The sequence below is a fragment of the Ixodes scapularis genome, unplaced genomic scaffold (assembly GCF_016920785.2).
Source record: "Ixodes scapularis isolate PalLabHiFi unplaced genomic scaffold, ASM1692078v2 PGA_scaffold4__175_contigs__length_147842914, whole genome shotgun sequence".
NCBI lineage: Eukaryota > Metazoa > Arthropoda > Arachnida > Ixodida > Ixodidae > Ixodes > Ixodes scapularis.
Window position 1 is genome coordinate 5,949,108 of NW_024609879.1, and position 17,996 is coordinate 5,967,103.

Sequence of the window (17,996 nt, forward strand, 5' to 3'; positions counted from 1 at the left end):
GAAATTATTCCTTTGTTCTCAATCTGGATTTCGGGTTTCCAGTAACAAATTTCCGGTTCCATATTCCGGATAGGGAAAGTTATACCGGATTTTTCGGTAGGGGTTTGCTCCGTTAGAGTACATGGGGAGCAATTGTGGACCACTGAGCGGATTTGCTCCGGCACATTCAGTGTCGGCGGGCGCCGGGTCGCATCGTTGGACAGCTCGCAGCGTCACAATTCACGAGTCCGTCGGCTTGCCACGTCAAAAGTCTATCCTAAAATATATGGCTACCAGATCGGTGTTGAAAAATAAGCGTCGTGTTTTTTTTGTTTTTTTTTTTCCTTTGGTGTGCAATCTTTACATCTGGTCCGCTGCAACGAGCAGGCTAGAGTTCCTGTAGAGGCTCCCTACGGGAGCCAGAGTTGCGCGTTCATCTCCGTAGCGCCGTCTTTCATGCACGGCATGTTGATCCCGCTCGTCACTTGACTGAATTCGGCGAATAGCGGCGCCGCGCGTTCGAGGCGCGCGGCGCGTTCAAAAGCAGGGGAACGTCGTCTACTTTCCTGTATGGCACTCGATCTGGCTCCTCACGTGATCGGATCTCGGCGAATAGCGGCGAGGGCGGCACGCGGCACGTGGAATCAAACGCGCAACTCTGGCTCCCGTAGAGAGCCTATACAGGAACTCTAGAGCAGGCGCATGCCCAACTCCCCCTTGTGTGAAAAAAGCATCACGTTGTCAGTGATGTCCCCTGTGACGGCTTTAAGGAAGGAGTGCTCGATAGGTGTTTCGGTGATGCTAGTGCCACTAAATAAGCTACGCTTCAGAGTAACGACACTTGGCCATATTGTAGCTTAAAATCATGGTTGCCAGTTATCTGAGGCTTTATCTGAAATCACAGGAAACGCTTCTCCGTCCTCCACAAATGTTTAAACAGACCGCGACAGAGAAAAGCAATATTACATGAGCTTCTTAACACCGAATCGAATGCTGAGGAAGTCGCACTTTTGAATCATGACGATCTGCAATTGCGTCTGCTCTGCACAAGCCCCAATATGTCGGCGCCCAAACAATGTCGGGGAAAGGGAGTGCCGATACCCTAAGCGCAGCTCATTTAGTGGTTCTAGGTGATGCCATGTCATGAAAGGGACGATGACGTCCTCGGAGACGTGATCTTTCGGTGTACACTGCCTTCGCAGTCGCAGTTTCACCCCTGCGAGCTTCTGCATAAGCACTTCTAACACTCGGTTGGTAAACATGTTGAGATGCATGCAGTGGCGTCGTAAGAAAGGGGGGGGGGGGGGGGTGCGTGAGGCGGGGGGGGGGGGGTGAACCATCCCCCGAATGCGGCGTTCAGGGGGGTGCAGCTGGGCAGTGAAAAAGGGGGAGGGGGTGCTCTCTTTAGCTAACACACCCTAAAAAAAATTTTTCTTTTCACGTTCCCACGACGTGTAACGCTACATGGTAGATACACACGCATCAATGAACACAAAATATACAGAACAGAAGCAGAACGAACCCCACTTGATCAATTGGCTTTTCCTGAAAATTCCCACTTGATCATACGATCCAATTCATTTTTATTTAAATTGCCTTTGAATCGGGTGTGCCCTCGAGGCGGTACCGATTGAGGCATTTTTATTTTTCAATCTTTTTAGCGAAGCCTCGCCTTAGCAAATGTGGTCTTGAAGCCATCAGCGCCTGTACAGAGAGATGCACGAATCCCGACTGTAATTTTGGTTCTGGCCTTGTTTCGACGCCCCTCTCTTTTTCCACCGTGGTGCTGAATACGAACTAGGTACCTACTACGAAAGGGAAAAGGTTTTTAGCCACACTGTGCTACGCACTGAGTGGGGACTGTATTCTTAAAAATAGGCAACAACCAGTGGCCCGTTGTAAACTTTTTATTAACATCTTTGTGTCTGATAATGGTTCTGAAATCCATATACTAGTAATAATAATGTCTTTTTTTGCATCACATTACATTCGGGATAGAAGGAGACCGAGAAAACAAGAAGCATAAATGCAGCTTGACGAGGTCTCGAACCCCCGCCCCCTTTCCAGTCAAGAGCTGTGGCAACAAAGAACACAAAATAAACAAAACGCATATTGGTCAAAACACAAAGAACGAAATTATTTGGGCCAACAATTCAAAACATAACATTGTAGCACGGCAAAAAGTCTACTCTAACAATTCGATAAGAAGAAAAAAAAAGAATAATTATAGCAACAAAAAGCCACTTATTTAGGGACATAGAGAACATAATTCAGCACTGATAATAAATTGTTACTAAGCTTCTTTCGAAGAGACAAACAATAGCTAGACACACTAGGCCATTAGGTAAAACCATTCTAAAACTTTGATGGGTCATTCGGGATACGGCCCATTCGTCACATGTCGATTCGTCATAGGGCAACTGGTAACAGGCCCGTTCGTCACAGCGGAACATTGGTCACAGGGTGATTCGTCACGCTGGCAGTTCGTCACACAACGACTTCAAGATTGTTAAACGTTTTTTTTTTTTTTTTTTCTATCTTGTTTTTTTAGAAAAGTTACGAAAGGGGGCCACTTAACTAAATCCGTACAAGGCCAGTGAGGTTGACTACGGGAAACAAAAGCATGTCCCAATGACCCCAAGTTAAGGCAGCATGCAGCGTTTAGCCTGCATGTTGTCTTATCGGGGTCACATTTCTTACAAAAGACCTTCGAGAACATAAAGTTCACAATTAAAAAAAAAAAAAAACACCGAACGCGATTCTTTCTTTTTTTCTTTTTTTTTTTTTTTTTTTGCCCTGTTTCAGGGCTTATTATGCCGGTTGCCCTCCGATTACAAAAATATCACGAGTCTCGATTTCTAAATGGAGGTAGTTACTACTAAGAGAGGTGGCGATATGCTTCTTCACGAAGGACATTCATTAAGGTTTACGAAACTACGTTGTATTGGGCCTGCCGCCGAAGAGGAGTTTTTAAAACTAAAATAGTCACCGATCACGCCAAGACTCGAGTAATCTCTTATTCAGGAGACCATACGCATGCATTTGACAACGTGTAGTGCACGAAAGCACCCAATGTCAAAAACCCCGTATCAAATGCCCCGCGGCGAACGCCCCGGCCTTTTCGCCCCGCTTTCAAAATGCCCCAATTTCGAAAGCCCATGACGCGAATGCCCCGTGTCAGATGGCCGGGTCCTCAGTGCGAGGGCGGAGCATTCTGCTTTTAACTAAGCGACAGTAAGTGCGCACGCGAGCTGTGTAACAATCATGCCGTACCCGGGACTCAAGTATAAGGAATAAATAGATAAAGCTTCCCCTTCTTCAAGCGTACGCTCTACATATTCACATCTTGTGGCGACGGTTCTGTCAAAACTGCTAACCCGCAGATAGTGGCGCTGTACTTATTGCATATACAGCACCAAACACCACTTCCATTCTTACGTCGTTCTAAAATATTTGCATCTACCTAGGTAGATAAAGTCTATAATTCTACGTCTGAATATATCTCTATGATAGCAGGGCGCGTGGCTGGTTATGCAGATTTATGCAATTAGCCACTTGTAGGACGTCATTCTAGGTTTTTCTGCGGTTCAAGTTGACAAAGAACAATGCTGGTTCAAGCGCGAAAAGAATGGGACGGGGGCATCGAGGACGGGGCTTTTGGCACGGGGGGAATACGGGACGGGGTAATTGAACACGAATCCCGGAGAAAAGCTCACCGGAGAAAAGCTCACCGGAGTAAAGCTCACCGGAGATAAGCTCACCGGAGAAAAGCTCACCGCAAAACCGGCGGATGCGGAGAAAAGCTCACCGATTGTATATTGCTCCCAAATTAATAATGGAGGCCCAGTGTTTTCTGCGGCTTACTCTCTAGGCAACTAAAGCCTAACTGAAGATTTTATGAACTTTAATAATAAGAGAGTTCGAAAACTTATGTCTCTCTAAAACCTAAAAATAAAAACTGTAAACACCGAAAATCCGAAAGCGCATGCGCAACAACGCGGTGCCTGAAATTCTCCTTGAAGTTTTTATTAACCTTTGAAAACACGATAAAACAGTCAGTAGGATATCGAAGCTTCTTTCTTCCACGGACACGCACGTTTTCTAGCCGTTCGCGCTGGCGCACGTTGCCTTTGTGTGATAGTGCCCTTCTAAGGTGAGCCACTCATGACTTTCAGAGCTGTACACTGGCACCGTTGTTACTCGTGACCTATATGAGAAATAGTCTTCTGTAAGGTAGCGAATAGGGCAAGTTGGTAAACGTTACACATGATGAAAACCGCTTAAACGACGACGACGGAGTGAAGACAACAAACACGACAGGACGAAGCTGTTCTCGCAACTAAAGTTTTCTTAGTGAAATTAACAGAAAGAAAACAGCGTAGCCGACACTGACTGCATCAACAAATACCTGCTCTTCTATAAGGCACTACAGAATACTTGGAGCTGAAACGGTTCACCACACTGCTATTCATATTATCTCGCAAAGAACAAACCTCTTTATTTGACAGAGCTACCGACGGAGCACTCAGTTGTCAATAAATTGTTTTCTTTTTTACCGGTGTACGATGTTCTGATATCATTTGTGCGGCTTCATTAATACACAGAGTGGGTGATTACTAATTTCTGAGGAATTAGTAAATATGCCCAATGACCTTCAAGAATATTACAAGAAAGAGGACATTTTTTCTTTTTTTTTTAATGAAGTGGCGAATGAGAATTGTGTTAAATTGCCATGTTTAACGCAAAATCCGCTAAGTTAAAACAAAAAAAAAATCGGTGAGCTTTTCTCCGCATCTGCCGGTTTCGCGGTGAGCTTTTCTCCGGTGAGCTTATCTCCGGTGAGCTTTTCTCCGGTGAGCTTTTCTCCGGTGAGCTTTTCTCCGCCGCCCATTGAACACGGGGTTTTTGAGACGTGGGGCTAATGACGCGGGGCTTTTGCGATGGGGATCCTGCACGCGGGGCAATCGTGCTACACCCTTGACAACACCAAGATAAACGTGCTTGGGTTCGTCATGAGATGAAGGAAAAAGCTGGTATGTACCAAAATCTGTTCCTGCTCTTGTATTCCCAAAACAAGGTCATTAATGTCCTTTATTCCAGTGGAAGGCCGTCTATCACCCCACCAAATGCTTCTGGCTGCGGTTGCCTGTGCACGTGACGACACTGTTTTGCAGATTCCCGCACCGCCAACACTCCGGCGCACCATCCGCAAGCAAAGGCAGCGGCCGAATTTCGAGTACAGCGTATCATCTTGCAGAGCCGACATACGATCGAATGCCCACAGAGTTCAAAGTAAAGTGTATTGCAGCGCGAAATCACAGTGCGCGACATATTATGATAATAATGACTGTTTTACCTGCATGCAGACCACAGCCAAAAAAAGACTCCTTTCTCCTCCACGATAGCGGAGAGGGCGACGGCGAAAGAATCCTGATCTTTGCCACCGAGCGCAACTTGAGCTGTCTGGCTCACGCGACTACGTGGTTCGCGGACAAGACCTTGAAAGTGACCCCGGCACAGTTCTATTAACTGTACACGGAGCATGCCACAGTCAACGGCGTGGTAAAGCCAATGGTTTACTGCTTGCTGCCCAACAAATCTGAAGCTACCTACAAAAGGTAAGCATTCAAGAGCTCTTATAAACGTATAAAACGAAACGCTCGGTGGTCCTATTATTGGATATGTGTTGAAACACTTCAAAATATGTTCGCTCGTTTTAAGGTTTTTCGACGTCGTTCTGAGTCACATGGGGGGCCAACTGCCTTGAGGTGGCTTACACGGACTTCAAGATAGCGGCCATCAACGATACAGGGATGTTTTTTTCAGTTCAGACAATTCAGATGACGAGTTTGCTGTTCTGGTATGCGGCATTCTATTTATACGTCTTATTGTTGTCTTCAGGTAAGCCAATTGGTTACTTTATTTCTTGTTGATTTTCAAATGGGAATGCATCCAGCATTGGCCTTCTTGCGAATCGCCGACATTCCCGAGGCCTTCGAGGAACTTCTCGAGGTTTTCCCCACCGATGCCTTACTCGTGGCGGACTACTTCGAGGACGTGTATATCGGGAGACCCCGTCGAAACGGCTTGTCGTCGGCCACCTCCCCTCTTCTGGTTTGCTCAGTCATAGAATCAACACTAGCAGGAAGGCCAACAAGGACGAACAACAGCATCGAAGCGTGGCTCCGGGGACTGCACGTAAGAACTGACCCAAACCTCTGAGAACTTGGACGCTTTCTGTAGTACATGTTTGCATTTGTGGCTCAAAATTTCAGTAGGGTGCCCACTTAAAAAGCTTTCTCCACGAGTGTGTGTGTTCTTTTTTCTTTTTATCCTTAACAGAGATGAAGCTGGCTCAAGCGGAGGGTGGCACGACATCTTCGACGGTGTCCAAGAAGCACGACGACAGCAAACGGCGTCTTCAAATCATTGTGAGCCGCTATAATGGTCGCAATCGTCTAGACACCCTGAGGGTGGCAGCTCGGAATATCACTTTTTAATTTTTTTTTATTTCGCTCAATAAATCTGTTGTTTTTTTAAGTACAACGATGACTTGTTTGGATGTTCCCTCTCTTTAGTAAAATTAAATATACCGTACTAATCTTTATTGCTTGCACAGCCAGGTGAATATATGTTGGGCAAATTCAAATATCCGGTTCGCACAGTGACAAACGTTCCTAGGGACAAATTCCCCTATGACGAATATTCCGCTGTGACGAACGGGCCTATTACCAGTTGGCCTATGACGAATGCGCACATGACAAACGGGCCTACACCCGGGTCATTCATAGTCATGACATTATACTCTTAAAAAAAGATCGGATTTCTTTCGGTGTGGATGTTAAAAATATATATATTTCGATCATTCAGATAATTAAGTATGTTGAGAAGTATGTACGATAACATCTGCTCACCGTAGCTTGTACTGCAATTAGGCACTTTCCAGTTTTCTAAGTGCTGAGTGGGGTCACTGCATGCCTACCGCCCAGCGTCCCATGAGTTCGATAAGGGGCCCGTAGACGGCTTGGGCTGCCCCAGTCCCGAGCACAAAGTCCAGGTGCACGAAGCCCGGCTCCGGCACCACGTAGTCGAACACGACGTTCGGGAGGCTCTTTCGGAGCGTGCCCACGTCCCGGGGGTTGGCGAAGTAGTCGCCTACGCTCGAGAACAGCGCCACGGGGGCCGTGATCCTACCCAGGTCGTACGCCGGACTCGTGGGCTGCCGGGGAAAAAAGATGGATTTCGAAAATGGTCCTGCGAAACATTTCGACCTTTCGCTAGGTTATCCAAGGACCAAGGAGCGTCCGCGAGCGTATAGTTACACGGGCTGCGCGTGATGCCTCCTGCAGCCGTCATGGACACTTTTTCAAAAGTGCGCGCCATTCTCTGTCCGCCATTGTTTGGGTACGTACTTTGAGCCCCTGTTGGACGCGAAAGCTGCGCCACCCTTCGGCGCAGAGTCGGCTCAGCTCGTATTGGGCACGAAAGCTACGTCAGAGGTCGGCGAAAACTCGGATCCAATTGGACGCGCCATTCCCAAGAAATGGCGACCGCTAATGTCGCTCCATAGACTTTTGAAAAAAAAGGTGTACTGTTCTAAAGCGAAATTTTCAAACTAGATAGCTCTTTGCACGCGCGTTCATCAATGCCTTATTGTGACTATCGCCGCGAGCACGGCCGAGCAAGCAGCGCCCGGTCACTGAATTCTAAAGATTCGCGTTTATTCTCACTCGGGCGAAACTTTTATCATTTCGTTAAGGTTTTTTGTTTTCGAAAGTGCCTGTTGATTCTCGCCTTGGACGTTCGATGCTCGAGCCTTCTAGGCCGAAGTTTCGCGATGCGGCGCACACTAGATAAGGAGCTGCCCGTGACCTTGTCGAGTCAGTCTCGATCTCGATTCCTGTTACGCAGCCAAATCGCCGCCCGGTTTTTTGCTGTATCGACGCTCGTTCTTTATTTTATTTGGCCCAAGTTTGCCGATTAAATCTTTCTTTTCAGTTCACAAATTCACCGTATCTTCGCCTTACTCCGTGACACTATATACTTCGAACCTTTTATGCGGATAAGGAGAGCGCGTGCAGCGCGTCTAAGTAGGTCTCTTTGAGGCTCGGGTAATGTGGGTGGCAAAACTTTTCTTGTAGAGGCCGGTTCACACATTTGCGTTTGACTGTGAGGGACTGCGTTGGGACCGCTCGTGAACGCATACGACGAGGGGACATACTTGCGCCATCTACCGGCAGCCCATGGAACACCCCCAATGCGCGTACATTTTCCAACCTTTTTTCAGGCATACAAGTTCCTCCACCGTGCGCTCAAAATAATTCTGGAACTACTGCAAGGAAACATTTCGCATGAATAGCGCGTATGTTTGATCTCTAAAATACTTTAAAGATATAAGCAAATCGGAGGTGTTAGCCGGGGTGCCTTGTAGATGGCGCCAGAGTACCAGTGTCTATCCTAGTGTCCTGTCATCGTGAGCAATCACAAGCCATCGCACTGTGCTGAATCAAACACAAACGTTAATGTGTGAACAGGCTTAAATTCTTCACACGCGTCATCATCTTCATAAGGAATTCATACTTTTAGTACGTATTCTTTCGCCGCAGTAATTATCTTCGTCATTATTGTGTCGTTATTTCCATGAGTACATATATAAGCAAAGGTGTGTAATGTGGCACGACGTAACACATATATAAAGCGTGCTCATCTAAACCTCATAAAACTTACATAAATATCACACTCACGAGCAATAAAAATGAAAACTCACAGCTAAGCAAGAAAAAGCCAACCACGTCTAAAAATTAACACAATTCTGAGAAATATTCAAGTTGTCATGCTTCCGATTATTTAGCGACTTTATTCTTCTTTATGGTGATTACATATATTAATTGGGAGTGTAACAAGTTAAAGCACATCTGGACTTAAAATAAACTTAATTTAGGTGATCAAATACAATAATCTCCGACATTTTTAAGTGTTTTGTGCAATCACTCGTGCAAGGTGCGTTCTTAGAGCCTTGCACGCGCAACATTTCGTCCAAGAAGGTTAACAGCTTAAGATGTAGTACAGAAGTTATCCGCCTATTTTCTAAGGTTAAAAGAACATTAAACTTTTCTCAAGCTTTCGGCTGATGATTGCTTGCGAATAGTACCTTCCAGAGCTGCTGAGATCGACCTCACAGCTTAAAAATACAATGAGACAAGCTCCATTATTACAATATTTTTGTGAGGTCTACTGCAATGAGAAGTGCAGAGTCATGTTCTGAAAATAAAGCCCTTTTATCCGGCCTTCATAAACATACTACGCGTCGAAAAAAAGAAACTGAAACTCTGTGAGAATGTGATGCTAGCCTTGGTGATAAAATGCGAAAGTTTGAGCGCGTGATGTTACCCGAATCAAATTAAACAGAAAAAAAATTTTTGAGCCGATATTTACCTAAGTTTAATATCCATTAAACCGAAATTTGAGCTTGTGGGCAACTGTAACAATTATGTGAGTGAAGAAACTTAGCAAGAAAGAAAACAATAGTGTCTCTCTAATTGGCAATTTGTTTTCACTGAAAAAAAATGCTACAGGTCCTCGGCTCAGGGAAACATTTCGGTTGTATATTTTTATTCAAGCAACGTAAGGCGCTCAAATTGACACATTTTATTACCACTGCTAGCGGCAGATCCTCACGAAGTTCGAGCGTTTTGCGATGCGTATAGGTTATTTATGCGGACAGAAAAACTGGTTTCAGTTTCTCAATCTAGCCCTGTGGATCTAAATTTCCGTGGCTACACACTCTAAATAAAAAGAAAAGAGCGATGAAAAGCTAGTGCATCTTTTTGTTTATGGATAAAGTCGTCAGGCAAGCATAAGAAACCATACACATCAGGCACGTAGCCAGGGGGGGGGGGCCCATGGGCCCCCCCCCCTGGCTACGTGCCTGATTCGGGGGGGGGGGGGGCCCATGGGCCCCCCCCCCCCCCCCCCCCGAAATCTTTCATTTTGCTGGGACCTTCTCTCCCCCCTTCCCGTCATACAGCATTTTGTCATGAGCAAATCCCTCCCCCCCCCCCCTCCTCCAAAAAAAAAAAAAAAAAACTAAATCCTGGCTACGTGCCTGATACACATTACAATGACACGTGACTTGACAACAGGGTGTCACGTTACAGTAGAGTGGAAAGTTGTGCTAGTTGGTAGTTATTCATCTTGGTTTTAAAAGCGCACAAAAGACGAGGACAGAGGTAAGAAACACAAACGACGGACGACTTGTCTGATTGTATTTTGAGCGAGAGAGCGCTCGTCCGTCGTTTGTGTTTCTTACTCTGTCCTCGTCTTTTGTGTGCTTTTAAAACCAAGATGTCACGTTACATTACGCTGTCAAGTCAGGTTGAGGACTTTAAGTAAACACCGCCTTCTGAATTACGTCTTACGTCTGCCACATTTAGCAGGACGGGCCGCTAGACCTCGCGCGTATGTGACGGGTTTTCGTGACGGTGTTTTGAGGCGTCAGGTCAAGCTTACCTCGGAGATCTTACCCTTCAAACGTTAAAGGCATTTTGAGCGCCAGTCTCAAATTTCTTATATTTTATCTCGAACTTTGGCCAAAGTATTCTAATTAAGGCTGTAAAGTCCTACTGATCTCGGCAATCAAGGCGCTCTTGGGCCACTCATTTCTTATCTGATTGTAGAAACGTTTTTGAAAGAGTGGTTTCATTTGAAAGGAAACATTATTTTTTTTTTTCCTCTGGTATAAACTTTTGTGTGTGTGAGGATATTTACAGTCACCAAAAGGGAGGGCCAAGCCGCGCTTGGTCCGCGAGTTCTCATTTTGTGAAAGGGTCATTAAAATAACATAATTCTGATTATGTTCTCTTATTAAGAACATATCAAAATAGAACCACCAAAAATAACTTTTTTTTTTAGTACTCCGTCTTGTTCAGCTCCTCAAGTATTGCTCAAATATATGTAAATTTCAGCACGGATATCTTTTCGGAACTGGAGTGTCATCGTCCGAATCTCGGACGCTTGTTGGTGCTGCTTAGAGACCTCCCAATTTTTGTTTTATTTGCGCTATTATCAGTAAAGCCTTCCTAGAATAAACTTGAAGCCTGGGCGAGTTGGTATGACATACTTAAAAGGTTAAAACAGCGCGAGAAACGACGGACAGGGTAAAGAAGGACACGGACAGAGCGCAGCGCTCTGTCCGTGTCCTTCTTTATCCTGTCCGTCGTTTTTTGCGCTGTTTTAACCTTTTAATTACTTCCTAGAATAAGCTGAAACTCGTTTTCTTTGTCACGGTGAAGTATGCATAGCCACAGATGACGTTTTGCTTCTTACGTGCCGTCTGTGCGCCACGAAAGTTGTTTTAAGTCAACAGCCGGCGGCGCTTTTTGATCGGAAAGGTTGGATTGGGTATTGTGTAAAAGAGAAAAAAGAATTCTTAATATTTCTTTTTTTACTGAGACAAAAAATTGAACAGCTCATTGCCACACTTTATATGTATATTTATTTCGAAAATATAACGTCGATCACCATTGCAGGTAGGAAAGTGAAACAAGCCTGGCCACGATCCTAACACAGGTAAAAAAGTGGCGAATAAAACGACTGGTATTACTCTTTCAAATTTAGGGGTTTCTAATCACACATTGATTCTGTAAGAACAAAACCTGTAAGAGTCACTTGCCAAAAGACAAAGAATTGAGAAGATGGCCTGCTTTTCGGGAACATTCACACGTTGTAGCGAAATTCCGTGCAGCATAAGTAACATGGTTATTGCAAAAAAAAAAAAAAAGTCTGGTATCTATTTAATGTCATCTTGAAAACGCAGGGCGTTGGTTATTATGTTTATTGCTTCCCAATTGGAACTTTGGCTCCGCCAATACCGTAATCCCACTGGCTCTGGAATTATAATGAGCTGCTCGGACCACGCTCTGCGTTACTTAAGCTCTCATTGAGTAGAACAAAATAGATGCTCGCCTGGCCATAACGGGCGATGTTGCCTCCAGTTCCATGGTCGTATTTCACGAAGTTTCTGGCTCGGATAATCTAAAGGAAAAATAAAACACAAACGCACGAGTTTATTTTTATTTTTTTTTGTTATTGGTCAAGTGGTTCTTATATATGTGTATGTTTTCTTCTGCGCAGATAATGGACTCCGCACACTAAATTGCGACCAGAAGAATTGAAGTTATGGTTGACTTTATCGCTTCCTGCGCGAGGCTAACCTCGGTATAATGACTATTTTAAGGCATCTATGACAGTGAACGAAGTTTTTGAGTTTCTGATCCATGAGCAGCCCGTGCAAACCGAAATTCGAGCCAACCAGAGGCTGCTCCGGGCGACATCAAGTGCACCACAAAATGGCTCACCTGTGCGAACTGCTCCACGTTTCTTTTTGACGCTCCGGACGGGATGTGGCTCGAGTAGACGGGAAGCCTCGACTAAGGAGAAAAAGTTGGGCGTTCAAACAAAGGAGCCTCATGAAAGGCATCACGGTGAGCAAGTGCGTCTACTTCTTGCGCAGTGGATACACTGACGTCACAGCACCGAGGTCTAATTGGGAGGATATTGGGTAGGCACAATTAAAGGGTGGCTGCCATTGTCTCAACTTCTCCCATCCCTAAAATCGGAGCCACACTCTAAAAAATGCCTGTGCGTCTACTTTCACGCACAACACCTTGGAGATCTAATCACCGCAACTTACGGAAGCAGCTCAGCGAATGACGATGCCGAAACATATCTTTAGACCAAAAAATTCAGTCTGAGTTGTAACATTAAGCAATGCAAAACGTCACGCTTGCATTGCTTAATGTCACAACTCAGACTGCTTTTTTGGTCTAAAGATATGTTTCGGCATCGTCATTCGCTGAGCTGCCTCCGTAAGTTGCGCTGATTGGCTCTCCGAGTGTTGTGCGTGAAAGCAAACGCACAGACTTTTTTAGAGTGCAACAACATCATCGTCTGCTCCTGGAGCAAAAGTAGCAGTGGCGTCAGGGTCTAGCCAAAGCCAATAGAGAAAGCGTTGGGCCATCTATGGTCCTCAGTAACCTCTTGCTGCCTTTTGGCTCCTCCCACAGGAGTGACGTCGCACCTAGGAACCGCCCAGCAACGACGGACGCCGTGCAAACCAACGTTAATGTGCGAACGATGACGCCTGTCCGCCATTACCGATTCCACGCACTATGCGTGCACATGCAGGGCCACACGTTATTCTGTATATAGACCTATAGTTTTCCGGGTTTTTCAACCGCTGGATGCTCTAACCACAATCGTCAAAGCTTTCGTTTTTTCACAATCCCCCCCCCCCCCCCAAAAAAAAAAAGAAAAATTAACTACACCATATATAGTTAGGGAAAATCAAATGGCCGTCCACGCTAAGCTCCCGACTTTGAGAGGTAAGAACGCTTGTTTTGACTTGAATATATGTTTTTTTTTATGAAATATAGCTGTCGTCACTGTTGTAACCGTGGGTGTACGGGTATCTAAATAATGATCAATAGCTTCGATCTTGGGACCCACTCTCTTGAACTAGCTGCGTGCTCACGAAGTTATGATGCTGATCCTGCCGAATTAAAGGCCATAATTCGGCTATTCGCAGCGGGAGACAGGGGTGTCCCCTGCTATGCGGTGTGCCGTTTATTTTCTCTGCTTTTCTTTCCAAACAATGAAAGAATGAAGGGGGAAACTTTGTTATTTTACGTATGAAAAAGCCAGATTCTTCTTTCCTTTTTTTTTATTTTTCGTTGACTGGTATGTACCGACACAATGATAAATGCTGGGATCTCAGCACGGTTAGGGACGGCCGTTCATTTGAATTTAAATTTATAATTTCAAAGCGAGCTTGCTTACTGTTCGCTGATAGCGTCTAAGGCTGAATCGCTCAAAGTTTATTTTCTAGTCTTCTGTCTTCCTCGAAGATGTTCAAATAACAAGATCGCTGTCTCATTGGTGAAAGAGCTCGGCTGAGACTCGGGTCCCCTTCAGCAATACCTCTTCAAGCGAGCCATCCCATTTCACAGCCTGACGTAGGATGGAGGAACTACCAGTAAGAAGAAACAAAGTTACGTAAAGCTAATATTTCGGACGAACCGATTTATCTCATATTACATTCTCACGGACAATCGTTTCTTTAGAAAACACGGGTGCTCTTCAGAAGATCTCGTGTAACGGTAACGTTCTGTAATGTATCAGCTCTCACCGACCCGAAAATTATGCCTAAAGCTCGTCAGCCCCGAACTAGAAGTTGCCAAGTGCCCCGCCGGAAAACAAGAAAAATTATCTAGGACTTAAGATGTCTAAAGTTGCACGACGCACCTAACGTACTCGATGCGTATGAAGGGCCGGGCGTTTGGGGGGAGAATAGACAAGTAGATGGGGAACTAACTTACTGTAATCCCTGAATAAACACCAAAGAGCGTAAATACTCGAAGCGGCTCACTGAAAAAAATAGTAATAAAATGGTCGTAGGTTAAAGGAAACCGAGAGTCCAGCATACAAGTATTGCGCCCCACCGCCGTTTGTGCTCAAAGATGGCGAACCGGGGCGTGGCAACGGCGTTCCTCTGAGGTGTCAGTGAAGTAATTAACGAGCTGCCAAACAGGCCACGCCCGTTCATAAAACTCTTCCCCTATCTGGGTCAGGCGTTGGGCCACCGAACGCCGGCGTCGTCTTGTAGTCCTAGCAATTGCTGTTTGTTTTTTTTCTCCTTTTTTACCACATTGGGACAATGTTTGTTTTACTAACGGAGGCAGCCACGCAGAAAGGGGAAAGCAAATAACTTGAAGGATAGCTCAAGCACGCGCAAAAACTAACGGGAAGAAAACGACCAAGATGTCGTCTTCTCTCCCGCCATGCACCAATGAGCAAACAGATGCGTGACGGAACTTTATCGCACACCTGATCACACCCTCCGACCACGCCACCTCCCTAAGGTGCGCTCTCCCTTCCATGCGCGAAGGGACGCGTTACTGAGCAACTTAGTGACTGTAGGCGGGCAGAAACTGAAAGACAGAAGGAGAGGCGCGTGAGGGCGTCAGAATGCCGAGCTCCGGTTGGAAGGAAAGCTAGCTGTATTCGTCTGCACTGCGTTCGTCGAACGTGCTAACGCCGGACGCCGGCCTTTCGCGTTCTAACGCCTCATTATATACCAACGTCGAGCGTAGCAAACTCGGCGAATAGCACATCGTACACAGATACTGATGTTATTTCCTCTCCCCTTTCTGCGTGGCTGCCTCCGTTACTAAAACAAACATTGTCCTAAAGCGGTAAAAAAAAAGGGGGGAACAGCAATTGCTAGGAGTACTAGACGACGCCGGCGTTCGGTGCCCGAACGCCTGACCCAGCACCATAGATAGGGGAAGAGTTTTATGAACGGGCGTGGCCTGTTTGACAGCTCGTTAATTACTTCACTGGCACCTCGAGGAACGCCGTTGCTACGCCCCAGTTCGCAATCTTTGAGCACAAACGGCGGTGGGGCGCAATACTTGTGTGCTGGACTCCCGGTTTCGTTCAACCTACGTCCGTTTCTTTTTTTTTTTTTTTTTTTTTTTGAGTCGTTTGGCGCACAACTTACACAGATACTCAATGGCCGCAGATATCGAGTCCCCAATCGCCGGCGAACGAGACGCGCGCGTTCCGCGCTACGCTGCGTTCGCTGCAAAGTTGAGAACGCCGGCGTCTGGCTTTTGCGCGTTCGACGAGCGCAGTGGAGATGAATGCAGCTATAGACCATTCCATTTAGCGCTCTCTGGGCGGCACCATTTTGTTCGACAGCAGCGCCCTCTCCATATATTCGGGAAATTCAACGGGTTCGGCGGGGTAAAACGAGAGAGAGGGCACGCGCCTGACTCCGCTAGCAGACGACAAACCGGGAGGTAGCCATTCTCCATCTTTGGGTTGTACCGGCGGGCTGTACGGAACATCGAACTCTCGCTCGTGGTTGCCGTTGTGAAGTGGTTCGTGTTCTTAGAATAGTTATGGCTACTCCAAAATCTGCCTATAGCTCTCTGTTGTTCTATTTCGGTAAATGGCCAACTAGCATATCTTTTTTCCGTTACTTAAATAGTAGTTGAGTCAGCCGGCAGTGCTACCCTCAACTACTGTGTGTATTGCGGCAAAAGAACATGTTTTTATTTATTATTTCAGACTTCCAATCATGGTCGCTAAAAGCCTACACCAGTACGAACTTTGTATAGTAAAAAAGGTACAGCAACCGGATTTATTTTTGACCGGATGAGAACGGCCAATCTGACACAGTTTTCTCTATTTTTTTTTTTATTTGCACGCAGATGACAGCGCAATTGGACCCTGTTAGTCCTTTTATCTAGCATAGTATTACACGATAACTGGCATACTAAAACCTGCGCACCTGCGCTTGAAATTTCCAAATGACGAGATTTTAAATCGAGTTTGCAAGCCAGTCTGATGGTAGGTACAGCCCACTCGGCGGAGCGGACGACATAAGGGGAGAGAGGGAGAGGGCATTTTTTTTCTCTATTACCCTCTCTGCTATGACCCTAATGGAACGGTCTATAGACCTGTTCTGTGTACTCTCGTCCCCAGCCACCTAATAGGCGTATCCGGTATGGGCGACGAAAAAATAATCCAACGTTTCAACCTGCAAATAGTAAAAAAATAAAGGGGAGGCAAAACGAGAAAGTGTGACGGTTACGCTTATATCCTAAATGCCTTCTAATGGAGTGGCAAAGGCAAAACAATGTTTTCGCCCATACTGGAAGTGACGTCAATTCAAGATGGCGGCGCCCTTGTGAAAAGGGTCTATACCTTTGCGCCTACCCACTAATCATTCCAAGCAAAGCTCGGCCTGGTGATGCCCTCTCCTTCAGCTTCTGCCCGCATACTGCAACGCGTGGTTCGGACGCCCTTATCGGCGCGGTACGTGCTTGTTTCTGTGACCACGCAGTGGCCACGCCTCATATGCAAACGCGGACTCGTTTTCACCTCAAGAACCACAGCGAAAAAAAAAAATGTCGGTTCTTTGCGAAGCATTATTAATTTCTCTCTTAATGTCGAGAAATATGATATATATGTAGAGGCGATTTAGATTCTATATAGGTTATCTAATCAAAACGTATAGAATTTCAAACGCCCCCCCCCCCCCCCCAAAAAAAAAAAAAAAGCATATCTTCTTTCTCTTACAACTAAAGGCCGGTTCAGACGCTTGCGTTTGAGTGCGTTTGACTGCGTTGCGTCGAGAACCGAAAGCGAGTCACCGACACATCTGTCCTTCTTATGGAGCGTGGAATGCAATTCAAGGGATCATCTTGGCACGCGATATATGCAGCACGGATGTCCTGGTTTCTCGCTGCCGCAACGCAGTCAAACGCAGTCAAACGCAACTGTGTGAATTAGGCTTAAGTCTTGCAAGACTACCTCGCGCGACGTATAAACAATACACAAAACTTTTTTTTCTTGAGGTGAAAACAAGTATAGTCTGTAAACAGCGGGTAGGTTTATACCGGGAGCAACTGCACAAACCTTCTTACATAAAATCTCTTTCTGGGGCAGTTGGTTCACCTATATGAACGGTGATTCAAGGAGAGGCCAGGCTCTTTAAATCGACCGCAAAAAGCGGTTTCTTAACCTATCGCGCAACGATTTTGTGCAGCTTTTTTCACAGATGGTGCATTTTTTTTTTGTAAAATATGCAAAGAACGAGCTTACCTGAGGAAAAAGTAAAAAAATAAAAAGGCTTAACTTTTATGGATACGCAGCGAAGCCACCGCTCCTGAACAATAGGGCGCTTTTTGGCAAGGGAGACGAGATGGCGCAATCGGTCGCAACGCCAACTGCCGCCAACGAAGCTGCATACGGCGCCGAGAGCCGGCGTCATCAGCAGACGATCTTTTTGACTCAAAAGCGGTGCGCGTTCCATAGGCGGTGACAGTTACATAAACGATAACAGGAGCGGTAAGAACAACGAACTCCAAAGCATTCGACATAAGTACCCCGAAAAGAAACGGTCAAACTAGCCCGACAAACTATTGTTTTCATCGATTATGTGTCCATTA

At 45.8% G+C, this 17,996-nt stretch overlaps 1 protein-coding gene across 1 annotated transcript in view; it reads right to left on the minus strand.

Moving 5' to 3' along the window:
- Window positions 1-6,946: 6,946 nt before the first annotated feature.
- Window positions 6,947-17,996, minus strand: part of LOC8031770 (lipase member M-like) — a 50,502-nt gene continuing 39,452 nt past the window's right edge. The window contains exons 7-9 of the mRNA XM_042293351.1: window positions 12,336-12,407; window positions 11,944-12,012; window positions 6,947-7,198 (exon numbers count right to left, since the gene is read on the minus strand). Coding sequence (XP_042149285.1) covers window positions 6,947-7,198; window positions 11,944-12,012; window positions 12,336-12,407 — 393 coding nt within the window. The remainder of the gene's footprint in view (window positions 7,199-11,943; window positions 12,013-12,335; window positions 12,408-17,996) is intronic.